General features: G+C 39.0%; 1 protein-coding gene across 3 annotated transcripts; it reads right to left on the bottom strand.

The window, feature by feature from the left end:
- Positions 1–795: 795 nt before the first annotated feature.
- On the bottom strand, positions 796–19,223 carry slc25a36a (solute carrier family 25 member 36a). Of its 3 annotated transcripts, XR_004634101.1 has the most exons (8): positions 18,700–19,190; positions 15,766–15,930; positions 12,128–12,205; positions 10,024–10,124; positions 6,760–6,882; positions 4,724–4,790; positions 4,342–4,631; positions 796–3,401 (listed from the first exon to the last, which is right to left on the bottom strand). XR_004634101.1 is itself a non-coding variant. In XM_034703225.1 (7 exons), exons 1-7 carry the CDS (start codon positions 18,738–18,740, stop codon positions 3,208–3,210), a joined length of 936 nt encoding a protein of 311 aa, XP_034559116.1. In that variant the 5' UTR covers positions 18,741–19,185; the 3' UTR covers positions 796–3,207. The 3 variants fall into 3 exon arrangements, 1 of the variants encoding a protein (XP_034559116.1); XR_004634100.1 differs by having other exon boundaries at positions 6,760–10,124; positions 18,700–19,223; XM_034703225.1 differs by lacking the exon at positions 6,760–6,882 and having other exon boundaries at positions 18,700–19,185.
- Positions 19,224–27,464: the final 8,241 nt, after the last annotated feature.

Below are 27,464 nucleotides of genomic sequence, written 5' to 3' on the forward strand. Positions count from 1 at the left end.
GACTGAGCTTGTGTACTGCTGTAGCTATTTGGCTCCTCCTGGTGGTGGTAGATGGTAAACACAAACAACTTATGGACAGAGTTGAATTGTTTGTTGAAATTACAATTTCTACACTCCTTCTTTTCTTATGAAATGAATCACAGTTACAGTATGTCCCTGTGCAGGTTCATTCTGATGCTGCATTTAGCACCCTTCAAATCTTAGCCCATCTTTTTTAAACTCCACAAGTCCCCTAACAATATAGACAAGCAAATTAACACAGGTTGACATTTTTTGTTGCAAGTGGATTTTTATTAACTTTTTTGTTCAAAAACAAACAAAAAAAAATACATCAACAATTGAGCTGGCAAAAAAAAAAACTTTCGTAGGTTTCATTCAACCCTGCTTGAGGCTGTATCCTGTCAGAGCATACAGGTCAAAAATACTGAGTTGCATACAGACACTGAAATGGAAGGTAGACGATCAAGTGTAATGTTTGCACTGTCTGTCCAACTGTGTGATGATGCCACATTTTTATGAGTTGACCTCAAGTATTACTAAAATGAAGCAAAAGACATCAAAGCTATTAGTGTTTTATAAGAAACGTGGGCTTTAAAATGAGTCAGCTAATTTTTTTAATGCACTGACAGCAGTTATGAGCAAGCAATGTGTCAAATCACCCTGGAAATCAATAACTAATAAAAATCTACAACACTGGCCTCTGAAATGCATCAGGAAGGGAAAATGAGAACTGTCCCAATTGAATGCACCAGATATGTTATAATCAGAAGAGTGTACAAACTTGCTTTTTTTTAAAAATGTTGGCGTAATTTCCTTAAATTTGAAGCAGAGCGAGTGCACGGAGACACCTCAGCTTCCAGATCAGAGGTTGTACAGAAAGGGCTTTTTCTAGCCACAATGTTCTTTTGAATGTCATTTTGAACAACACTCAAATAATTAGCTTAAAAAATTAAAAAGGACAAAAAAATAAGGTGCCTAGATGCAGCATTTGCCCAAAAGATACTCCTTTCTTTATTCTTTTTTAAAGGGATTTTAACTGGTGATTTAAAGTGGTGGCTGATTCTTAAAAAAAACTCTCCTAAGTAACAGATTGGCAGGCAATTGCTTAATGAATCACATCTTTAACAGTACCAGCTTGCTGTGTAAATGTAGTGTTGTAGAAAGACTTCCAGTTTCTTGAACTTTCACATTAAAATACTTGAAATCTTGTTATTAATCTATGTTGCTAGAAAAAGACAGAAAATGAAGAACAATGTAAACATCACCAATGACAGACACATTCAAATTACACAAAATGCAACACTTTTTTTATGAATGTTGTAAAATTATTGACAAACACTGCTGCACAAACACAGAATTTGTCAGTGTTTGTAAGCTTTCACGAATGCACGAATGTTTGCATGACAGCTTAAAGCAACATAAAAAATAAAAAAAACTGAAAAAAATCAGCAAAGCAACATTGTGTCAACAGTCAATGTCCAAAGTTAATTGCACATAAATGAAAATACAGCATGATCAAACATGGGCCTCCAAAAAAGATATGCATATACAGTATCTATATTATTTACACACATTGACATCCTTCACAACTACCAAGAACTCTTAACTGTACAATATATCTGCTTTAGGAACAGTTGCTGCAAAATACCATTTTGATATACAGTAATACAATTTTTTCTTTTACAATGTACATATTGAAACTGTCCACACAATAAATTGCAAAAGCACAAGCCCCAAAAGGCCACAAAAGTGCATGTTATCAGGTCAGTTGGAAGCCACTGGAAGAAAGTACCTTCAGGAGAATGGGAATGAAAGCTGCACAGAGCTGTTCCACACTCTCCACCCGCAGCTTCTTTAAAGATTAATAGTTAGTGGAGGGAAATCTGGAGTAGACGTGAATTATACATGCAGGATCACATGACTGCAGATGCACACACACACACATACATTCTTGTACATGGATCATCACAGTTAAAGTGATTAACATGTTACACACACACACACACACACACACACACACACACACACACACACACACACACACACACACACACACACACACACACACACACACACACACACACACACACACACACACACACACACACACAGACAGAGAGGTTATGGGGTGATGATGAAACTGAAACGGTTGCCCACTCTGTCACGTTATATTCAAGTAGTGGCACTCCAAAGGTAGAAACTTTTTCTTGGTACCTTTTGAACAATCTCACACTTCACATTTCAAAAAAGACACCTTGATCTCATGTTTTCACACAAGATTTGTTAGTCCTGAGTAATGACTGGCAGGCAGAAGCTGGCCTTGCTTATGTCAACACTGAAGGCCAACTTCAGCTGAAGCTCGTCACAACCAGGCACTAAGTTATAGAAGAATAAAACACTGAATATTAGTCGGCTTTCTAACCTGCTCTTTAAGCATAAGGTAGTTGATGTGGCTTGTTTTCACCTGTGTTTTCTTGTCAGCTCACTGCTGAGTGTGAACTTCAGCCATTCAGAGGGTTAAACTGCAGAGTTTCGGAGGGGGATGCTTTAAGACACACTTTCTGTAGTGCAAAGAGAGGATTAAAATAAAACATACTGTTGTATTTGTTTAAAATCTTATCCTTTTCTTCTGCTTTGAAAGAACATTCCTTAACCGCCATCTTCTCACCGTACAGTTGTCTCAGAGGACTGTAGAATATGTAGATTAAATATGTGAATGATGTTTTCTTGTGTTAATTAAAACTTAACCAGCTTTTGTATCATCTTTTCTGTCAATTGTTGTCTCCAAGCAGTCCCCTTTCACAATATAATCTCTATCTTACAGTGAAACAGTCAATTTCACTGTTCTCAAAAAAAAGGATGCAAATTAAACCTCTTTCTGCTAAGGCCACTTAACTGTGCCTACAATCTCTTTCTTACTTTCCCAAACTTTCTTTGACTCTCCTGTCTGCACCTTCTTCCACATCCTGTATCACCTCTCCTGTGCGCTACAGCGCCCTCTGTCTACAGTCTGATTACGGGAGCTAGAGGTGGTGATGTTGATATGGTAACAATGGGCTTCCTCCTTCCTTTTTCTTTGTCTTCTGGTCCTCTCAAGTATCATCAGTTTTCCTTTGGTCTTCATTTGGACATTCAGTCCTTGCTCTTCCTCACCAAAGGGCTCTTCTTTTTAGTCTTTTTTTTTTCTTTTAACAGGAAGGAGACACGCTAACGTCCAAGCATGTAGACCACTACCTCATAGGTGCACATCATGATGGCTGTGTTGGGGATCTGTCTGACCAAGTGGGTGGTAAGACCCCGGTACAGTGCCCTGTATCCCTCCTCCCTGGGGACTGTCAGCAGAGTTTGGAAGAAAGAGCGATATTTACTGCCTTCTTCTCGTAGCCGGGTGCGGATCACTTCTGCAAAATTGAGAGCAGAGGAAGAAACGTAAGGTTAAAGAATGCCGCTGGGAACTTCTTGTCAGTTCTGTTTAGCTTCATAGAGCTCTCTAGTAAACAGAGTAATACATGCTTTTTATTTATCAGTCACTTAGAACACTATCTGTCCCTTGATCTACCTGATTGTGTGATCTTGTGTCCTAGAATCCCTTCAGACATCCACACAAGCTATGAACATTTGTAAATCCAGCTGTGATCTGCTTCAAGTGGATATTATGGCTCTCTATAGCATGCTCATTTATCTTACCAATAAAAAAGTCAGTTAATTAACTTTCTTATCTTTGAGTTGTTGAATCATGACTTTCTATTTAACCCTCCTGTTATGTTGCAGGTCAAATTGACCCTTTTAAAAGTCTATTTTAGGCAATACATGCCTTCCAAACCAGCTAAATACGGCACAAGAATCTGGGCAGCATGTGACAGAAGAGGTGTGGTGTTAATTTATCAACATCACTTCATAAAAATAAAAAAAATAAGAATTTAAAATAAAATAAACAAAAATCTATGTCATGTCAAACTATTGTATTTATATTTAGGGCTTTCCAATGTACTTTGAAAAAAGTTTTAACATTAATTTTAATGAAAAAGAGTGAGTTATCCTCATTGAACCATGATCTGTGAGAGTTAAAGAACACGAATAGACTGAATCTTGATTTAAATGATCAGTAATGGAGTTAAAAATTAGATTAAAAAAATGTGCATTTGGATTTTTTTTGGTTCTGACACTTTTGGATAATTGAGTATGCCCCGGGTCAAACTGACCCAGGAACATTATTGCTGTTCCAGAGAAACGAACATAACAGGAGGGTTAATAGTTGAATATTTATAGAATTTGGTGACTTAAAAAATAATCAATGTTGACCAAATTTAGCCGTTACAATAAAATATTAGCAAAGTGTACCATGAGGGTAGGCGATGGAGGTGGCACAGGTCTTGGAGGTTGCTGCTGCGAGCATCATGCCCACAAAGTCTGAGGCATCTTTGACTGACTCCTCCTCTTCGTCCATGCTGGCTTGGGCCTTGGCCTCCATGAGTTTCCGTTTGATGCTCTCATAGATGACAAAATGTATGACAGTCTCAGATATTCCGGCGTATGAGGCAGACATGCCCCTGTAAAAACCTCGCAGGCCATCCACCTGGTACACCCGCTTCACGCACTCATATGCGTTCATTCGCCGTTCCCCTCGGTTCCTGTCAATGAACAGATACGTTTAATTTAAGCGTTTTCGTGATGATTTGAGTGGTGTTACAGTCTTTTGACACAAAGGCTATAGGTTCCTCACCTGGTTTCCAGCTGCAGTCGCGTCTTGATCAGCCAGATGGGATTGGTGGCTGTGATGGCGGTGAATCCTGGGGAATTCAGAAAAGGTCAGAGGTTAGGACAGAAACAGAGACACTTGAAAAAACACATATAAGCTAAGCTAGATTATCTATATAGTACAAGGACAGTGAGGAAGCACTGCACTAAACAGGATCAACACACATAGGCTTTTTAAATTACTGAGACATTTGAATTCTGTAAAGATTATTGACATCAGATATCAGTAATCTAATATTTCATGAAAGAGTATTTATTGAAGTACAGAAAAAAATCTTTCCTATTTATTGAAATATTGAGAACATATTGATTCACGTCATGTTAAATGCTACACACGTATGTAAACAGCAGCTCTGTTCTTACATTCAAGTAACATAACAACAGAGGACATGAATGCAGCAGCTGTGAGGGATTTCTTCACAGACAAACGAGGCCAAGCAGTGAATTCAGTTCAGGCCTCCTTGAGATAGAATGCATTATGCTGTAATCTGATTTATTACTTTGAAATACTAACGAGAGCTCTTGTGTTTCTTGCAAAAATCCTTGGTAATTAAAGCAGTCTTAAAGAGCTTGTAGAGGAAGCATGTTTTTCCTCATAATATGATTACACTTTTAATTTGCTTCGAAAAGCACACACCGTAATAACTTCTGTTTAACAAGCAAACACCTGCCAATTCATGTTTCACTTGCAACACAGTAGGTTTGATTCTTGGTTTAGACACTGTGATAAAAACACTCATGATAAGTTGTGGTAAATACGCATAAACATGAATGTCCTAAGGTGAGTGGGCTGAAAAAGCTGTCTAGATAACCAAGAAAGAGTCCTACTATCTAAGTATTTATTGTAATGCAAGTTTTGATGGTAATTAGGACAATATCATAAATAGCATTCAGATTAGTCTGGATATTTACGGCATGATTTTGTCATGTGTGGTTTTGTTAGGATGGCAACTCGATCGAAGCCACACGTCTCATCTGCTACTTTGTTTCAGAAACTCCAGCTTCTTAATATCTATAACATCAATATCTTTCAAATATGTGGGGTTTTTTTTTGTATAAATTACAACGTGAAGGGAATATCCCTGATCACTTCAAGTCTTACTTAAAATTAAATTCACAGGTCCACTCTTACTCAACTCGTCAAACTTTATTTCTTCATCCTCCTAAATGTTTTACTGTAGAAGTCAATTCTCAATACGTTTCATGGGCAGCAAATTCTGGAATATTTATTCCAATGTGGCGAAAAATGTTTATCTATAAAATGTTATAAAGGATGCTTGAAAAAACTTTTAACCACGGTTACTTTTTTAATTCATTTTTTATAAAAGCACACTATTTGGGTAGAGGCTTCAAATAAGCTCTCTGAATTTTCTGCCTTTTCCTGCACATTATATTATTTATCTTTGCTTTTTTTTTTGTATTTTCTTTTAATTGTGCAAATAATTAAACATAAACATAAATAAACATGTTCAATCTGTGCCTCAACTGCAGGAGCAAGTGGTAAAGCTACTGCAGCACAGAGAAACAACATGGTCTCTGAAGGAGATTCTCCCGTTTTCAGAGTCTAAGTGGAGATTCTCTAAGGTTGTTGATGGGCGACCTGATTATACATGCCCATCTTGATCATAGATGAGTGTCAAAGAAGGATCAATAAATAATGGGGGCTAAGTTTGTCTACAAATTAGACATCAAGATACATAGATATTAAGATATTTTCATGGATATTTTTGTTAACTTAGAACACTACACACACATAGTAAACTAAGGTCTGGACACAAAATCTTGCTTAACATTCCTGATACAAGATCACGAGCATTTGCAAGAAAAGGCTAAGATGAGGACAAGTCTTTAAAGAGACCTGAGTTCTAGAGTTCTAGTGTATCAATGCAACACATCCCTATGTTAACACTTCCTAAGAAGAGAGGATGACACAGGTCTGTTTAAGAGAGATAAGGACAACAGAGGAAGTAGAATGAAGTAGCGTCTATGGCGTGTACTCACGAGGGAGGGGCAAAGCTCCTCCAGCTCCTCCCCGCTGCAGCTAGTAGCCTGCAGATATGGGGGGCTCAGATGGCGGGGGTCTCCCACCCAATCACGCAGGGGTGAAAGCTTTACAGTAAAGCCCTAAAATAGACACAGGCTTTTCTGTACCACAGTCACACACAAGCAGCAGTCACATTCAGCCCAACCCCCCCCCAAAAAACCACCCCACTAAATCCAATGTTACTGTACAGGTAGGTGGAGAAAAGATGGGAGGTGAAGGATTGATCCCCTCTGTCATCTTTCTCCAACTCTAAACCGAAACCCTTTAAATGTATGGGTCAAGTTAATTTATATTTACAATCCCTTATATTTTTTTTTTCTACGTATCCCTCCTTTAACTCATTCAATCAACTGAAACAAAGTCAATGTTGGCTGAACAGAAAACAACCTAATCAAAAATTGCAGCTCCCTCTCTCCCAGCTCAGCTTTACAATCTGTGTGTCATTATCATTTCATAGACCACATGTTGGAGAGAGAAGAAAGTCAAACTCTTGACTAAGATAAGAAATAAAAAAGGCATGTGGAAATGCTAACCTTGTCGTTTCATATTACAAACACTAAGCTCTGGACAATAGAGATAAAATGAGGGAGTTTGATGATGTCGTGATAACACAAGGATGAAGTGGTAATGAATAGTTGAGGTGGAACAAAGACTGTCCTGCGAGCTCCAAAATACATATACTGGGCCAAACTGGTTAGCCAGTTAGATACCACCAAAAGGGCAGTGGAAGTGGAAACCTATCAGTATTTGGTGTCACCTTTTGACGATAGTTATTAATGTTCATGAACCCAACTCTTTACAGGTAAGCTCAGTGGGACATGCTGATAACTAACTGATGTGTGTTGACAGATCACAACACGAATAAACCATGTTTACATAGAAATGTGTCGAGGTAGATTTTCACAGGACTCCATGACATAGAACAAAGTAACCTCAGAAATATTTCTGATGCTGAATATGAACCACAAAGGCCTGTGTAGTAATTAAGATATGCAAATAGGAAGATAATTAAGCAGTGCATGCATACTAACCAGTCCTTGATTTTTACTCTTCCTTGAGATGAATCTCCTAAATATGCTGCTGCGTGTGCTTCATAATGAGCCCCCTATAGGCTTCTAAAAATCATGCAGTTCCTCAAGACGAGGTTGACCTACATTCAGGAAGACAAACATGCTTCAGATTAACTGCTGGAAGAGAAAAAAAATGGTGGAGTTCACCCCCCTTCCTGTGAAGGGGAAACCCATATTTCCCAACAGGGAGGCCACAAGAGTGAATGTCACCACAACTTTACTGTGTGAAACTGGAAGTAATTACAAGACAAATTCTGGTGCTCAGCCACTGAATCTCTGCTTATCTCAGTGCTGACAAGTTGAACATATTATACTTGCATAAAAAATACGGTAACAATATGTTCTTTGTCTATTAACCTTGACACATTAGTGCAGTATGAAACTACAGAAAAATGCCTGTATTTTGATAAAGCTATACTAGTAAAAGTAATGCAACTTCTGCGCTGATAAAATCTTGAGCACATTTGGAAAAAATGCAGTACTGACTAAAGATTTGATCTCATGTGTGTCTTGGTTTTCATGTTTTTTAACTGTTTGCCGCAGTGTTCGAGGAAAGCTGCCAGGCCAACTCTCCGCCATGGAGTTGAGTATTCTGAAAAGAGAAGGCTGTGTCAAATAGTGACAGTGTGGCCTCAATGATACAGATCCTTCTTGATAAGAATGGCTGAGGCACCGATGGTGTTGATGAACGAGGACAAACGACAAAATTGAGCACAGGGATCACAACCTTCTGAAGCAGTGACAAGGTTAGCATTTCTTTTTGTGCTGACAACATAAATTCCACAGAAGTATGTGTCTTAACTTTACCTTTACTGTGAGAATGGAATAAGACCACAAGCCAAGGGGAGGGAGGTGTGTGTGGAGACAAAGTAATAAAGAAAACCTATGACTACAAACCAGCAGTAAACACACACTGCCATAAGCAATGGTATTATCATTACAAATGAATTACCGTCATTAACTTCTAATACTTATAAAAACAAGACACCATGGTGTTCATCATACCAGTGTAAAGAAATAGGGTGCTACCTGACGTGTCCGCCTGAGTGCCAGGGGCCCCGGTTGACCTTTGGGGGCCGTGCTCTCTCCTCTATACACACAGAGCAAAGAAGGGGGCCCAGACCACACTGTTTAAGTGACAACTGGGATGTTAAACGATTTACAGAGTCCTCTGAGGAGGCCTCAAAATGAAAGAATAAAAAAGGGGGTAAAAGGAAGGGCGAGGAGGAGAAATTAAATGAAGGACACGAGGGAAAAGGGGGCCAGAAGAGGAGGAAAGCACAACCTAAACTTTGAGGACCATGTAGTTTTCTTCTTCATGTCACACGGCTAAATACTATGAGTATAAAAAAGTTACAGTGTAAACACCACCAGTGGCACAGGATGTATAAGTGTTTGACTGTTGTTCTTGTAAAGATAAGTCTTCTCAACAGTATGTGGGCTGGAAAGTCCACCGTGGAGAGCCATGGCTGTTATTACTGAGGAGAAATGCTCACAAAAAAAGAGCAAGTAGTTGAGGTTTGTGTGACTAGCATGCTTTCAGGGCTTTCAAAGCAGATTTCCTAAATGCCAGATTATGTGTTATTTATTTTGCAATAATTTGATTGTAGAAATATGTTATAAACAGTATTACAATATAAAGGAATTTGTCCTGGAAGGTTTTTTTTCAGCAAACTGAGGCAATCTTAACTACAATCATCAAGGTCAGTTTGATCCTGAGAGTCTCAAATTGTGCTTTCTGACAAAACCCCTATATGTATATAAAATTTCTATGCATGTCACAGCAACTAAATACCTACTTAAAACAGATACCACAAGTTAGCTTTAGCATGCTTTAAACTTTGTGATAATCTTACCATCCTACATGTATATGAAAAGGGGAGGGAGGGTAAAGATGGAGAAATGAAGTCAAACTATGGGATATTTTTTCTAGATGGTAACAAAAACAATGACAAGAGGATAAAAAAAATCTGTCTTACGAAGACAAACTGAATAACTCTTTTAAAAAATGATGTTTGAAATAAAACCCATCAGTGATTTACACTGCTCAGGCAGACTGACATACAAACAGAGAGAGACGGACAGATATGACACACAGAGACAGACAGTGGTAAACAGACAGAAGGGCAGGGGAGAAGGAGCGGCCATTACCTGCCAACCCGGCGGACACCATGTGCACCTGGGTCGAGTCTGGTTCAAACACCCCATTTAGCTTCTCCTTGGCTGTAGAATAGGCTGCAAAGTAGATTGCCCTGTTGCAAAAAAAAAATCAGGAGGAAAAAAACAGACAGACCAAGGTTAGTTAGCAATTTATGACTCTAATTAGGCTGACTAATGATTAACTAAAGTACAGTATAGTACGCAGAGGAGAAGCATTAAAACCTCAGAATCTTCTCTTAGTCAAACACATGTAACACTGATCAAAATACTACATTTTAAACTGACAGCTATAAAGAACATTCAATAAGGATTATCAACTTGAACATACTGGTTATGTGATTCAAAACTGCACATTATTCATACATAGAAACCTGTTCATTTAACTGTGCACTGAACGTTATTCTAATGCCTGTTAAATATTTCCTAAATTTTACACGAGGTCAAGCAATCCAGCTCAGTCCAGCTAATGTGCAGACTGAAAGCAGGCCACTGAAAGGTTATCAGTGACATTGTGTGTGCCTGCATGCATGCAAATGTCTGTGTGTGCATTTCAGTCTCACAGCAAGCTTTAGGTGGCAGATTTATCTCCCATGAGTCCATCCGCTTCCTCGCTAACTAAAATCACAGGATTTAGTTGATATTGCTGCTGAGAGGAATTAAACCTGTGACCACCCCCCAGCCTGCCCTCTGTCTGTAACTACAGCATGCACGCACTTTCTAAATAAGCTGCAGATGAGAGATTAATAATGTGAAGTAGTCAGAGTATGTGCGTTCATGTCTTGTACGTAATGGGTGATGCTGCGGGAGATCATTTATTCGGTCGCTTACTGAATCATCATTAATAAGACGAGCTGTGAATATCAATGTGTTATGATGCATTTGATGTATATTTTTAATAAGCTGTTTAAATACTGTAAACCTTATACAACCCAGCTACATTTGGAAGTAAATAACAAACTAATGTATCATAGAACAGTGATAAACAGGAGGCTTATCATTTCTGAAAACTGCACAAAGGACACTGAGGCTTATATACAGATATCAAGTTCATTAGGTTCACTTCTTACATAACAGTATATCCCCATATAGCTCAGACTGCTGGGGCTTAAACCAGGAATCAAGCTGACATGTTCACAGCTGTACAACCCAGAGAGACACCCAAAGGACACACAGACACACAGACACACAGACACACAGACACACAGACACACAGACACACACACAGGGCATTCTTTACCCCTCAGAGTCTCTGAGCGAGACAGCACAGACAGTGAGGGGACCCAGGGGACAATCTTGAATAATTATTGGTCAAAAATGACAAAAAATGTAAGAAAGGGAGGGAGAGGCGATAAGACTGTGTGGAGGATGAGGCTAATAGAGGGATGGAGACCACAACGAGCCAACGGGAAGAGGATGACAGTAGTCATGTGACGCAGCAGTAGCTAGGGAAAACTACGTAGGTCAGGAAGGGGCGTTAAACCCAAACACAACTGGCTTTATATCGGAACTCTATTGTGTTGATGCATAACAGCATCATCAGTCACATGACCAGTATCACAGCTAGTGGGGAGCCAGCTGTTGTTGCTGTTTCATGCAGACTTGAATTGACTCAGCTCAGGCTGTTACGCAACTCCAACCAGCCAAGCTAAGAAAAAAGGGAATCTGCTCATTTCCTCCTGGATTTGAAGCACAGACTTTCATCACATTCTTATGAGATTTAAGTCCATTCATGTCAGCATTAGCTCACCGTCAACATAAGCTATGAATGAGCCGCAAGCTTGAAGAAGAAAATGTACTAAAGAGATGGAGCACATGTGAATACCGCAAGCAAAGTGTGCCCAGTTTTGATGAAACATGTGAAGTAAATGACACAGACATGCCCTATTACTCTGATAGCACTTCATGCCAGTACTGATAACATGGGTGCACTCTGAATAGCTATCAAAAAGTGACGTGACCTACTCCACTGTGCTGATCATCAGATATGCAGGGGTGGGTTATTTTATTTCCCTTTAGCTCCATTCTGTACACGTGAGAGGTATTGCCGCATACACCATAAAGATCTGAAACACACCCAGAATACTTGTGAACATACCTGGAAGGCGCCACGCCCACAAGGTTAGGTCCAAGGCCTCTGAAGAGTGATCGAGGGCCCTCTCTTTCAAGAATTAGCCTGCAGAGACAGAGTTCAAATTCATGATTTGTTGCTTTATTAAAACAATAAAGAAAACAGTTTATTTGACATCAGATATGTGGTTTCAATCAGAATGTAACAGGAGAAGATTTTGAAAACTCCACAATGAGTTACAATCAAACTTTTGTTTCACAGACCAAAATGTTCCATAAAGCAGTTCCATACTTTTATTTATTTTTTAAAGGTTTGACCTTTTGGTTGCATTCTTTCTTTAAATGTATAAAACTGATACCACTTAAGTTTCCTGTATGCAGAGTATGATAACAGTACCAGGAGCGGGTTAGTTCAGTTTAGCTCAATGCCTGGGAAGTGGGGGGATAGCTTGGTATCAGTCTTTTTTCATGCAATGCTTTGGGAAACTAAAAAATAATTCCTGAAATATCAAAATATTTATTTTACATATCAAAGTTTGACAATTGCAACTCTGTGTAAAACCTCTGCTTACTTGCAGTTCATATAAGGCAGAAAAGACAGAAAATCCCATAAATCACACAGTGGCAAAATCCCAAAGATAATTTCATGAGTCCAACACTTCTATTTGAAGCTAATTTCATATCCACCGTGGGTGCCCAGGGGGTACGAACCGGAAAATGGTGACCTTTTTTTTTGGCTTGCCTTGATCTGATACTCAATACCATGCAACATTAGGTGCCCGCACAGCAATAAATACATGCCCTACATTATAAATAGTGACGTGACAGCTCTATATTTAGTTCACTTCAATGGGCCTTTAATATTTGGACACAGTTGAATAACTTCTGCTGCTTGACTTCATGAAGTAAGGATCATTATGACATTAGCATTAGCGACAGAAGAGGTGCAGATTTAGCAATCCAGTATAGGGTGATACTAATTATGCATTTCGAGTGAATTATTCTCTATTCTTCAGAGCGAGAGAGAGTAGCAGGATGACATTTATCCTGCCGTTAGTTACACAATGTGATCAAAGCAATAGAATGAGATCACAGCAATAGAATGTGATCACAGCAATAGAATGAGATCACAGCAAAATTATGAGATCACAGCAATAGAATGTGATCAAAGCAATAGAATTAGACCACAGTAACAGAATGTGATCGAAGCAATAGAATGAGACCACAGTAACAGAATGTGATCAAAGCAATAGAATTAGACCACAGTAACAGAATGTGATCGAAGCAATAGAATGAGACCACAGTAACAGAATGTGATCAAAGCAATAGAATGAGACCACAGTAACAGAATGTGATCAAAGCAATAGAATGAGATCACAGCAATAGAATGAGACCACAGTAACAGAATGTGATCAAAGCAATAGAATTAGACCACAGTAACAGAATGTGATCAAAGCAATAGAATGAGACCACAGTAACAGAATGTGATCAAAGCAATAGAATGAGATCACAGCAATAGAATGAGACCACAGTAACAGAATGTGATCAAAGCAATAGAATGAGACCACAGTAACAGAATGTGATCAAAGCAATAGAATGAGATCACAGCAATAGAATGAAATCACAACTATAGAATGAGATCAAAGCAATATGAAGGTAGAGACAGTAGGAGAAAGAAAGATATATCTATTAAGGAAGATAAAAGCAGTAGAATAAATAAAAGCCTGTACTCCATGACTCGAGATAGAACCATCATTTACTAAATGAACACTGTGCTGTGTTGAAGAAGAAACTAGAGATTCTTATAGACTAATATAAAAACTAACATCATATCCACTGTAAAGTAGACGCAAAGAACCCCTAAAAGACACACACAGCAAACACAGCTCACCACTGTTGGTTTAAAAGCAACAGGTTTTTCCTGACGCATATTTTCTGACGTTCTCCTTTTAAGAAAACCATAGCATAATTACTGAATTATGCACTTGAGATTGGGTTTGGAAGTGGGTGTGTGCAAGGGAGTCTGAAAACGAAGTCAGTATACAACTTATGCCTCCATATTCCATGTAATACACCACTGGTTATAAATAGGGTCAATGTCAGGATACTTGGTGACCTAAAATAAATGCAAAGGCAGCTTGCCTTCTGCGTCATTTATGGTGGTGAGACCATGTCAGCTCACGTGTGCATTTTTTGTTGCCATAGGGGTTCAAAGTTAGTTCAGGTGTCTCATACCTGACCCAGAAACTTTATTTTGAAAGGGCATGGTTTTCAGATAACCTTCAGCACTGCACGTTTTCACAAAAAGCAGTACTTGAAAAGGAACATGAATCAAGCAATAAATCACTAAAAAGAACAAGAAACTGCTCTTATAGGTCGGAGAAGCCGTCGTCCACTTTAAAACAAGCACTACCCAGATATTTTGAGCAAATATGTCGGCTTGTGGATGTGTGGGCGATGAATGCTTTGACCCACTGTGCGATTTCAACTTCTGATCTCAAAAAATTATTTATGTTATACTTCACCTACGCATGATTATAAAGTGATTGCCTAAACACAGAGCTTGGAGATACAATGCCTTCCACAGAAACCTGGGAAATGGGACAATGCTTGCACTCCACTGCACGTTGACCTACTTTTGACATGTGTGGGTATTTTTTTTCTTTCCTAACTAGACAGCTGTTCCCTCTTCTGCACTGCTCCAGTCCATGTCATTTAAAAGTGGTGCGTAGTTTCTACACTACAAACTTTTTTAAGTCAAGAACGACAAAAAGCTGGTTGTAAGTGGAGCTCAAAATAATGCCCTGATTAACTGCAATCCAAACAGGGGTTTGGTACATTGGCTATTCAACGACTTCCGGTACTTCCGGAGCCAGCTTCAAGCGGATCCTCGATGAACTGCAGTTTTTAGCACTTCCGCATTGGACTCATATTTTTAGACCGGAGGTTGCCGCTTGGTAAATACATTGGAAACCTGCTCCTGAGGGCAATTTACTACAAGCAATATTTCCAGTTTGTAACAATAAGTACACATGATTAACAATCAATTAGTCCTAACAACCAAGGTTGCATAAGAGGATTTATAAACACTCATATGTGGAATCCTTTTATCATAGTTTTTTTTTTTGCCATTCTTAACATTATATTGATATAACTTTTCAGGGGAATTCAAGGCCTCTTGTTGATTATAACCATCCTTTAAAGAAACCTCTGTCTGTGAGAAGAAGTGAAAAAAATGACAGTCTTGGAAAAAATGTATACAACTTCACAGGAGAAGGATACAACAGGTTTAATTATTTCTGTGGTTTCACTTTAGTGTAACACAGTCTTCACCTATTAGTCGGAAGCAGCCTTCAGACAAGCTCAACAACTGGCATGAACATTGTTGTGAATACAAACACAGAATGTGTGCTACAGCTTACTGACTTTTTCCTTCTACAATTCAGTATGCATGTTTTCTTGTAGGCAGAAACTATTTCAGTATTGTCTGACATGATTCAATCTAACCTGTGCTGCAGACATGTTTCTATTTGCCTCCGTTCACCCTCCCTATAGCGTTTCATGGCACATAGCCATGAAACCTTAAGATGAAGTATTAACCCTTGAGTCAACCCATCCCTTACCTTTCTTACAAACTTTTAATTTTTAATAGCTTATTGTTCTTACTTGAGACAGTGCAGAGGTCCTGGTGGAACCATGCGAGCCACACTGGCCCCATTGACGGTGCTGAGCTGGACTGCAGAGACGTAGAGACTGATGGAAGAGGACTGCAGCCTGGTCTTCACAACCTCAAGAGGACAGGTCAAAATAGCCCCCACAGTGCCGCCACATCTAGAGGGAGGTAAGAAGGAGAGATAAGGATACTGAAAGAGCCAGTGACAGAAAGAGGAAAAAATAATCATGAAGGAACTAATTGAAATCTTCATTTTTGGTATTCACAACAGTCAAAAGCAAGAAAAGTCTTAGCATTACATTCTTTCTTTTAGGGGCTGCTAGTGAATTATTGATCTAATTTAAGTCATTGAAGTTGTTGTATAAAGCATCTTGAATATGCATTTACATTTATAACTATGTTGATATATGTTCAAACTCAGTGTTCATTTTGATATCACCCCTATGACAGCAGTCTCAGCAATTATTAGTTACTTAATCTGTTATTCCTTAAACTCTAAATTTGTCTAGGAGCACACACGTGTCCCAACGATGTGACCTGGTATTGTGATATGCAAGACACAGCGATGTGTGAGCTGCCAGCTAAGTGCTTATGACTGGTGTCTGAATGCAGTCCACAGGAACTTGGCCATGACTCAGGACAGCTATAACCAAAGCGCTGACTTTTCCCCTACAAGATAGTTTTACCGTTCAGCTGTTTGGATAAACATAATATAAATTACAAAACATCTATTGCAAAAACTCATCACGTTGATACCTCTGAGAGAAACTTCTGGCATTAAAAAAAACGAGGCCGGTTTACCTGTAACTTGATCCTCAACTTGACCCAGATTATTGAGGAGTGCAATGCGTCAATCACTGCTTTATCGGTTTCGGGAATATGATTTAATGACAAGCTCAAGGTGACAGGGTGTAACCTTGGCACAAAGTTTGGTCCCTGAGCCAGACGTGTACATTTACTGATCCTCTCTGCCTTCACCAAAGGCTTACCACAATAGGACTTTTACACAGAGAGCTTAGCAGTCAAGCCAATACAAAGGAGCAAGTCCTTTAGACTATAGTTGTAATTAACCTTTTGAATGCCGTATTGATCAGGTTAGGTGAAAACTAGCTGTAACTCTGCAGTAGCGTATGCTGGCTGCAAACTCTACACGTGACGCGACAGTCTCTTTCCAGTGGCAGCAGCTATATTTACCTTTCAAAAGACCGACCCACATTTATGCAGCCGTGACCCTTGGCCTACTTTCTGTTCTACGCTGTCGGCTGCATGCATGTGTGGAAGGATGGCTGTGAGAGGAAGCAGTGTATGCATGGCCCTAAAACACGTGTTTTACAGAGGGACACAAATCTCATTCTGCTTACTCAAGAAAGCAATGTGTTTTGTGTTCTTCTCACTTTAATCCTTGATAAGGGTGATAGGAGTCGGGGTGTGATAAGATGACCACATTTAAATGTCAATGCTTTGGTGTTGAGATGAACGAAGATGTTGCATTTAGAAAAACTTAAGACAATGGATTCAAAACAATACAGACATACCTAGTGGAAAAACCTGCTATTTTTTAAAGTCTGTGTCTTCACTGTCTTTGATGAAAAGTTGTTAGACCCGTCTACAGAACTGTGAATGATAATCATGTAGCAACTACTGTATGGGTAACTAATTTGACCTGAAGTACTCAAAACATTGTTACCTTTACATTGTGGCCTTGTTTATAGGTTGAAATAGTCAAAAGTGTAAAATCACCTTTCTTAAACACACCTTAAATAAAATTATCTCGACTGCAGACAGCTAGTTCTCCACTTTTTGTGGATGTTTGCATGACAAAATTCATCTGCTGAATCACATATTAAGACATGTATGGAAACTAAATAATCCTACAGTCAAAGTTACACGAAGGGGTCTTAATTTCAGCAGTCATTCAAAATAAAAAAATACAAGTAATATTCATTAGGCAAAGGAATGATATAGTTGACGCCAAATACAGACGTAACTGAAGTTTCATTTTTACATGATCTCAGTTTACTTAATAGACAATATTATGTATATTAATTTTGTTTGTGTCAGTAGATACATTCATTGAGAAGTATGTCACAAGTTTACAAATGCCTGTGTGTTTATGGACAGACATATCTGATGCCCGCTTTGAAGAAGCAATTTTTCCCCTCTAATTTTCAATAGTCTCCTCTTTATGTGGTTGAAGATGTTGCAAGGAATTTTTGATTTTTTGATTTTATGTCTGCAAAACTATATAAAATTCCTGTAAAATTTTGACCGTGTTTCAACAACTGGGATATGTATATACGGAAGAGGATTAGGGCCACTGAAAAAATACATAAGTTAAGATCAGAATTCAGAGATTAATGTCAGAGTTATATATTATATATATATTTTTTCAGTCACCCTTATACTCTTCCGGTTGTATGTATATATGTGAAGCTGAATAAAAAATGTTAAAAAAAAAAAAGTCAGGTTTTGTAACGCAGAATCTTTCATCAAGTTATCGAGAGCGAGCAAAAAGAAGGAGACCGGAAATGACATTAAGCGTGCCTTCAAAGTAAAAGTACATTCTTTTCGGTTGAATAACACAAAATTTAATATTTAAGGCCTAAAACAAACGCATATCATTTTTAATTATAATTGTATCACCGTGACTACATCTACACACCCTGATGTGCTCTCTGTGTCTTATTTTTGTGAGTACTATACCATTAAAAATGTATTATTTTGAAATGTTTAACGGAAGTTTACACACTAACGTGACTAACGTGCACACAACTGACAGGGTTCTAGCAGCACGTGCACGCGCTGTTAAGAAATGACGGTTGATAGCTAGCAACCCAAGAACGAAACATACAAAGAGTATTCACATATAACTGCTACGACTCTCAGTTCACAAGCATTATGATGGTACATTTCGTTGTCTAACTTACCCTCCAGCGAACAAATGAACCAGTGTGTCCCTTTGGCTCATTATTTAGCATGCTCTGCCAAGCAGCGCACCTCGGGCTGCGGCAGAGGTTTCAAGCACGGGCTCGGTTCCCGTCCCTTCCCGGTGCTGTATGCCCTCCGTGAGGAAGTGCACGTCGACGGTCAAAGATACCGATGTTCAACCAGCGGTGGGGCGAGTCTCCGATGATTCAGACTGCAGTGGGCCGAGAATCCCCCCCCCTCCCCTCTTTCGCTTTCCAGGTTACTCAGGTTTCCTTCAAGACCCGAACAAGCTCCCTATCATCGACTAAAACAACGAAGGACGCGATCTCACCAAGCTTACTACGCTTGGAAGTATATCTTAGCTCGAGTGAGTGGTTTCTATGGCATGTCCGCGGGCTTGCCTGGATTCATTCCTGTGCTTTCATCGCTGCAGTGAGAGCGAAGGAGGTAGAGCTCATAGTATTTACTGTACAATCATAGGCTGGAAAACAGACGCTGCTATTGGTTGAACTGGCTCAAGACGTCACGCCTTCTCCGCCCTGATCATGCACTGTTCACATGCTCAACATTGAATGAATCAGCTGCATTATGTATGGAGGACAGGATTGCGAAAAACTGTTCATCATCTTTTAGGAGTAGATGTTGATGTAAAACTTAACCTAATACTCACTTAATTCTCTAAGCTGTTGTTGTTTGTTTTTGGTTGTCGCGTGTAGGGCAACCACAAAATCAAGCTTAAAAATGATGCAACACATTAACAGTATTTGTATTAATCTTGTCAGCAGGATATTAGACTGTGTAAAGACATGACTGAATATATGATTTTTGCATCTACAGTCCCTGACAAAAGTCTTGTCACTTATCCTAGGAACAACAAATATCAACTTTACTTGTAGTTGATCAATTGGAATCAGAAATAGCTTATATGAAAGGCAAAGCACACTATTATTTTTGTTTGACCAAAATAAAGTGTTTTATCAATCATTGAGTTATTGCATTTAATTAGGTCAGATTTTATTCTTTATTCTTTATTCAGATCCATATTAGCTGCCACTAATGCAGCAGCTACTCCTCCTGGGGTCCACAATAAACAAACATAACATACAAAATATACATGAAATACAAAACTAAAAATTCTACAAACATTACATAGAAAAACTGTGAATGCTACATAGAAATAAAATACAAAAAAAAACCCAGAAATGCTACAGACATGAAATACAAAAACAGAAACATGCTACAAACATGAAATACAACAACTAAATATACTGCAAATGTAAGATACAACAACTGAAAATGCTAAAAACACAATGTAGAAAAACTGAAAACTGAAAATGCTACAGACATCAGATAGAAAAACTGAAAATGCTACAAACAAAATACAGCAGCTAGAAATGCTACAAACATAAGGTAGAAAAACTGAAAACTGAAGATACTACAAACAAAAAATAGAAAAAATGAAAATGCTTCAAACATGCAATAAAATAAATCAAAAAACTAAACAGGATGCTCACTAAAATTCATTAAAATTCATTAATGTTAGAGTTATTATTAAGGTGTTCCTTTAAGAGTCTTTTAAAACTGGCTTTACTGGGGGCTTCAATTATAGTATCTGGTAAATTATTCCACATTGTGATGGCTCTATACATAGCAGATCTGCTCACCTCATCAGTTCTTGTCTCTTCTTAACTAAATGACCCTGAACAGCCTGCCGGGTGCTGTGACTGTGTTGGTCCCTCACATACTTTATTTGTGAAAACAGACAATTTGGTTGTTTACTAAAACAGATATTCCTAATAAAATGTGCCAGGTTGCATGCCAACCTCCTGTCTACTCTGAGCCATGAAAGACTGGCATGCATACTGTCTATACTCAGCCACACACCTGATGGACAGGCCAGGCCAGATTTTGCTTGGAAAAAAGTCTTGTCATATACAAGAATAATATAGAAATTAAACATATACTTATCTTTGAATACACAAACATGCCACAATAACATCAGAACATAAAGTCATGGTGCCTTGGAAAAAATAATTAATATCTTGTATGACTCCCATGAGCTTGGAGGACTGCATCCATACCTCTTGGCAATGACTCAAATAACTTATAGACAAAGTCCTCTGGAATAGCAAAGAAAGCAGTTACAGGACTCCCAGAGTTCATCAAGATTCTTAGGTTTCATCCTCCAAACCTCCTTCTTCATCTTACCCCAGACATGCTCAATAATGTTCATGTCTGGTGACTGTGCAGGCCAATCCTGGAGCACCTTGACCTTCTTCACTTTCAGGAACTTCATTGTGGAGGCTGAAGTATGAGAAGGAGCCCCATCCTGCTGCAGAATTTGCCCTCTCTTGTGGTTTGGAATGTAATGGGCAACAAGAATTTCTTGATTTTTCAGGCTGTTGATGTTGCCATCCACTCTGCAGATCTCTCACACACCCCATACTGGATGTAGCCCCAAACCATGATTTTTCCTCCACTAAACTTGACGGTTTTCCGGGTGAATCTTGGGTCCATGCAGGTTCCAACAGGTCTTCTGCAGTATTTGCGGCAATCGGGATGAAGTTCAGTGGATGATTCATCAGAAAAATCCACCTTCGGCCACTTTTCCACTACATCCTTATGTGACAAAACTTTTGTCAAGCAGTTTATATGAGAAGATGCTAATCATTATATCCCAGATAATTGATTATCTATTGTCGTCTCTTAGCCATTGAAACAAACTTTCCTTGGTTCTCTTTCCTTTTTTTAAATTCTGTTCTTAACTAATGTGGCTCTTCTTTCTTTATATCTATTACAGGGAGTATCTAAATCCTGTATCTAAAATAGTAATCATTCTCACATTGCATTACATTTGAATGGGAAAGAAACAACCATAAACATCCTGGTTATTTATGGTTGTTTACAGCACCTTGTGGTCCCCAGACCCCACTTTTAGAACCAATGGTTTAGCTACAAATACTTCCTCGATTACATGTATCATATCACAATATCTGGATCCCCAGATTGAACCACATAGGAATGCTGTAATACCTTGACTGACCGGGAACACACGTTGGAAATACTGGATTTTTTTTTTACTCTGACAGTTCCCATATAATCACCTGATCACCCAAAATAGTCAGTCGTTGATTCAATGACAGAGCTGATTGGATCCACTTAGTGTTTTAATCGGGATCACAGAATGTCAAGTAAGAGTCATGTGCATCACTTCACTGTTCACATTTGTTAAGTCATAACCAATAATGTTGTGTCCTGAATTAGAGAGGTAGTGTAGGTCTCATGACTTCGAATGGAGGCGGATAGAGTGATTGCAGGTCAGATGAAAGGGGATAGCGTGCCTCTTTTTATTGAGAGATAGCTGAATCAAATCTGTGTATTTTGAACACAGGCTTTAAACAAAGAGTGTTTAAAGATATTCCTTTATTCACCTTTAATAATTGGTAATATAAAACCACAAGGTAGCTGTCTTTGTTTCATTTATATGTTGTTCATTTACTGAAAAAAAGAGATTTGTGAGCTAAAACAGTTTTATATTGACAAATACTTGTAGTATTTTTTTTTTTTTTGTGGTTGACAGTAGTTGGTTCTCTGAAATGCTTCATTGTGATAACTTTTCTTTATTTAATCAATCAAGTTCATGAAATCTTGTGATTAAGGAATTCATATTTTGTTTTTTGCTTTGCTGTAGGGCCGTTCATATCTTCAAGTCAATACTGTCTGTATAAGGTGAAAGTCCAAAACCCCAAAAAATAAACAGTCCGCTGGATCGATAAACACAGGTTAATTCTAAAGGTCCTAAAATAAATTCTTTAGATGTCAATGAGGTTTTGATTGCATGTCGGACAATAGAAAGCACAACAGACTTGTTCAAGTTATGTTTTCCCATTATTTTAGGGTTATAACAAAGTAATACAATCCAAAGACCACTCAATACTGATGAAATTTGCATAATATGTATAGAATATTTTATCATATTGACAGATATTTCTTATACTAAACAACTGTTTGTTGAATATATATTTGTAGCGGGATAACAGTAACTGTTTTCTGTAGAGGGCAAGAGTACACCGGAAACTGAATAATTGTCTTCTACTGGAGCTCGTGAGGACTCCTACTCGAACCATCATGAGATACAACTACAGCAATCAAGTTATGTAGTTATTGAAAGCCAAACGCTGAGGATAAGTTATGTAATCTGTCTGTCTTCTCTCATCTGTCTGCTTCTCTGTCTGTCTGTCAGTGACTGTCTCACTCTCTCTTCTTAACACAGTTCTAAACTGCTCATTCTTTAAACAGAGATCTACTGTGATTTGTGATGTAATGTAACTATTGTAAATTTCTATTTTATCAATGTCCATTTTTATTGAATGGGTCTAAGGTAGATTTCATTTAGAATTTGCGGCAAACTTGCATATGTGACAAAGATATCTGAAGTGCAATCACTATGCCTGATCCGAGATGGAAGCCAAAGAAAAGCCTTACACAAAAAACTGAAATGGTTGAGACAGTATTAACTAACAAAGTAGTTTAACACTAAGCACTCTGGATCTGCCTTACTGAACAGTTACTTGCAACTTATACAGCATTTTACTCTCAACATGCCCATTTTGTAAATTAAATGCATCTCATTGAATATAAAGTAACTTTATTTGCTATATACATTCCAAAACAGAAAATTCCTGCAGAAATGCCTGCAGCAGCAGACTGACGTCTTGACACAATGACTACGAAGTAAAACAATGATACTACTATTGTGAAAACACAATGTGACAACTTTACAAATGTCTGCTATGTCATTCACACAGCTTCACACCTTGTCCAACAGCCTGAGACATTCCCTTATGACAGCAAAAATTGATCAAGAATCAAGTGACCATTACCAAAAACAAAAGGTAAACTTACACAGCCAATTTCAAGCATAGGCACATTTCACTCCTAGAACAGAAACTTTCCCGTACTTTATCACACTGTATCGTATCAAATTGTAAGGTATTGTGTTGTGTCATATTTTATGCCATCACCTTCTTACTTAACCATGTCTACACTAATTTGGATAAGCCCGAGAGTACTGCAAGGGCCATGTTTTTTTTTACTTTTCCAGTGCTTTTGACACTATCAGGCCAGATCTACTGGATGAGAATCCAACAACAATGCAGGTGGAGGCTCCCCTTGTGGCCTGGATTGTTGACTACCTGACTCTGACTGGCAGACCACAGTATGTACGACTACAACACTGTGTGTCAGATAGAGTGGTCAGTAACACCGGGGCTCCACAGGGGACAGTCCTGTCTCCTTTCCTTTTCACCCTCTGCACCACAGACTTCAGCTACAACATAGAGTCCTGCCACCTTCAGAAGTTTTCTGATGACTCTGCTGGTGCAAGCAAAACTACCACCAGCTCAATGTGACAAAGATTGTGGATCTGAGGAGGGGCAAGACACCAGTGAGCCCTACTTCCATCCAGGGTGAACATTGTGGAGGACTATAAGTACCTGGGGGTGTACTTGAACAATAAACTGGGGCAGGAACACCGAAGCGGTCTACAAGAAAGGCCTGAACCGACTCTACTTCCTGAAGAGGCTGAGGTCCTTCAACATCTGCAGGACGATGCTGAGGATGTTTTATGAGTCAGTGGTAGCCAGTGCTATCCTGTTTGCTGTGGTGTGCTGGGGCAGCAGACTGAGGGGGGCAGCAGGCTGAGGGGGGCAGCAGGCTGAGGGGGGCAGCAGGCTGAGGGGGGCAGCAGGCTGAGGGGGGCAGCAGGCTGAGGGGGGCAGCAGGCTGAGGGTAGCGGATGCCAACAGACTGAACAAAACCATCTGTAAGGCCAATGATGTTGTTGGGGTGGAGCTTGACTCTCTGATAGCGGTGACAGAGAGGAGGACATTCTCAAAGCTCCATGCCATCATGGACAACATCCACCACCCTCTATCGTATCGTATCGTATCGTATCGTATCGTATCGTATCGTATCGTATCGTAACATGATGTATCATACTGTATCGTTTCATGTTGAACGGTATGATGCAGTACAGTATGGTACAGTTTGCTATATTGTATCCTACAATATCTTATCACGCTATGTTGTACCCATAGACTGTATAAAATATGGACGTAGTATCCGTGACGTCACCCATCTGTTCCTAAGAGCTGTTTTGAAGCAAATCGACGGCAGCAGCCATATTGGTAATGCGGAACTCAACTAGGCAGAGTGTGACGTAGTGTGAGTCTCTTATCCAATGGCTGTGTGTTCCCGACCGGGAGTCACGTCAGTCATGTCCTTATTTGGGCAAAACTCATAATCTTAATATCTTCTTAACCGTCACGTTAGAAAAAAATTCACCCACCGTACAGTGTGTGCCATTAGAGAGATTAGCGTTGTAGGGCCAAGACGTTTTTTGAACCAGGCTGTAAACATGTTTATTAATGCTGCAAAGATCGTCTTTTTCCCATTCATATCTATGTGGTTTCCGGTGTTCTGCAGCCAGCCTCAAGCGGATTTTCGATGTATTGCAGTTTATATCACTTCCGCATTGGCTTCATCGTTTGAGACCGGAGTTTGCCGCTTGGTTGTACCATATTGTATCCTGCAATACCACATTGTACTGTATTGTAGCAGAAAGTATCCAAATTTATGGTATTGTATTGTATTGTATCATATTGTATTTTATCCATGTACATGAACTTGCTGTTTAATATTTCAGAAATCCATCATCATGTAGTTGTTTTTATCTTACATTTTCAATTGGTGGGTATCTGCTTTAATGTCATGAATGTCTGACAAGTAAATGAACCACTTGCACGTTGGTGTGTCCGTCAGTGATAAAGTCCACTAACACATGTCTCATGATATCCCACACATGCAGGGAGGTGGTGTCTCATGATTTCTGTTGGACTTTGACCAAAAGAGGGTTGGGATACCTAACGAGAAAAGGGCTCTGAGTTGTGTGCGTGTGTGCGTGTGTGCGTTTGGGAATGTATGTGTGTTTGAGTGTAATGATTTTTGTTCCAAGTAATGTTCATAGTTTACACTGATCATGACCCGACCCCCCCTCCTCCCTTTTAAAATCAGTTTTTGGGTTCAGAGGTTATCAAAGGATGAGGCAAGGGGAAGGGGAAAGCAAGGGTTATATGTCAAAAATAGCTGTTGTTTAACTAATGGTTAAAATATTACCTTTAGAGGTAATATTCCAGGTCAAACTAAAGGGACATGTAAGTGGGGCGCTGGTGGCCTAGTGGTCTAGCGCCCCACATACAGAGACTGCAGTCATCGTCGCAGGGGTCGCAGGGGTCGCAGGGGTCACGGGCTCGATTCCCGGCTGGTCCACCATTTCCTGCATGTCTTCCCCCGCTCTCTACTCCCCTCATTTCCTGTCTCTCTTCAGCTGTCCTATAAAATAAAGGCAAAAAGGCCAAAAATATAACTTAAAAAAAACAAAAAACTAAAGGGACATTTCAATCACCAACAGGGTTCATTCTAAAACCTACAAATTATCACAAGCTCATCTGTATGATGCAGAATTCAAGTTGAATATTATGGCCAGCTGACAAGGCCGCCCCCAATTTTTAAAAAACTATTCACTTGTTTTCACTGTTCGGACCCCCCTCTCCCCCGACCCAGGACAACTGACCTGGTTGTCTCCCCCTGTCAGCTGCCCTTATATCTACAGAGATAAATACTCACGTTTGACCCCAAAATGTTTGAATGATCACATGACATTGGGCTCACCAAAATAGAATGAGTTCAGTAGGAAGCATTGTATTGGTTAGTGAAGTGGGTCAAGTGGGGTTTTTTTTTTTTTGGAATGTTTGCTTTTTCAGGTATAATGTCATTGACTTTGCCTTTTGGGGGATGACACAAGAGACAAATTTGACCTGAGTCATTGTACAAGTTCTTCAACATCAACCTCCATGAACTCAACAAAGTGCTTTTACAGGATTTGTACATTATCACATTACATTAGTACATTATTATTATTATATCCATCCATCCATCTTCCTCCTCTTATCCGGGTCCGGATAATAATAATAATTATTATTATTATTATATATGTTATATTATTATTTTTATATCACAAAAATAGACGGTGTATGGTAACATCACAGTTTATCCATGTAGCATGCATCAGTGGAGTTAGTGTATATGATTCGAAATATCTCACTAGAGCGGCATGGGTGTTTTGTTGCCCTTTATGAAACCATCATCTGAGATGATAAACTTGGTCGTTACTCCAGGAATCAAACAAGGCTTTTTACAACTCTATAGTTACCTTTTTTGGAATCTGTAATGTCTGATTATGTTCAGCACCAGCGACCTGCATATACTGCACCAAACTGGCTCTGAGATTCAATCCAGTGGAACATCAATCATACTTGCAACCCAGCAGTGGATCATGGACATTTTCTGCAGCAGCATAAAGTAATAGGACAATATCACAAAGGTCAAAGTATGCATCTTGTTAATTTCCCTAAGATGCAATTGGTGCTTAGTATTGTTCTACTGTTTTTCCTCAAAATGTCATACCACATAAATCCTTCAATGCATGGCCTTATACTTAACATTTAAACCACGTTTTTTATTTTATTTTATTGTGACATTATATAAATCTATATAAATAGTTGGAGGCGTATGATTCATTTTCTAATTTAACACCTCAACCTGAAATTGAAAATCTTTAGGCCTACTCTATTGAGCAACCGACCCCTCTACAACACCCTGAGAGGGTCAACTATTTGCTGACACCTAGCGGTATTATTCTGAC

This window comes from Notolabrus celidotus, chromosome 15 (assembly GCF_009762535.1).
Source record: "Notolabrus celidotus isolate fNotCel1 chromosome 15, fNotCel1.pri, whole genome shotgun sequence".
NCBI lineage: Eukaryota > Metazoa > Chordata > Actinopteri > Labriformes > Labridae > Notolabrus > Notolabrus celidotus.

Bases quoted from the DNA above. Each gene is read 5' to 3' on its own strand.
- slc25a36a (XM_034703225.1), bottom strand. From the start codon at position 18,740: ATGAGCCAAAGGGACACACTGGTTCATTTGTTCGCTGGAGG. The intron at 10,125-12,127 runs GTATGTTCACAA...TTTTTGCAACAG, and splicing joins GTGGGCGTGGCGCCTTCCAG to GGCAATCTACTTTGCAGCCT. The intron at 3,402-4,341 runs GTACACTTTGCT...TCAATTTTGCAG, and splicing joins CTCCATCGCCTACCCTCATG to AAGTGATCCGCACCCGGCTA.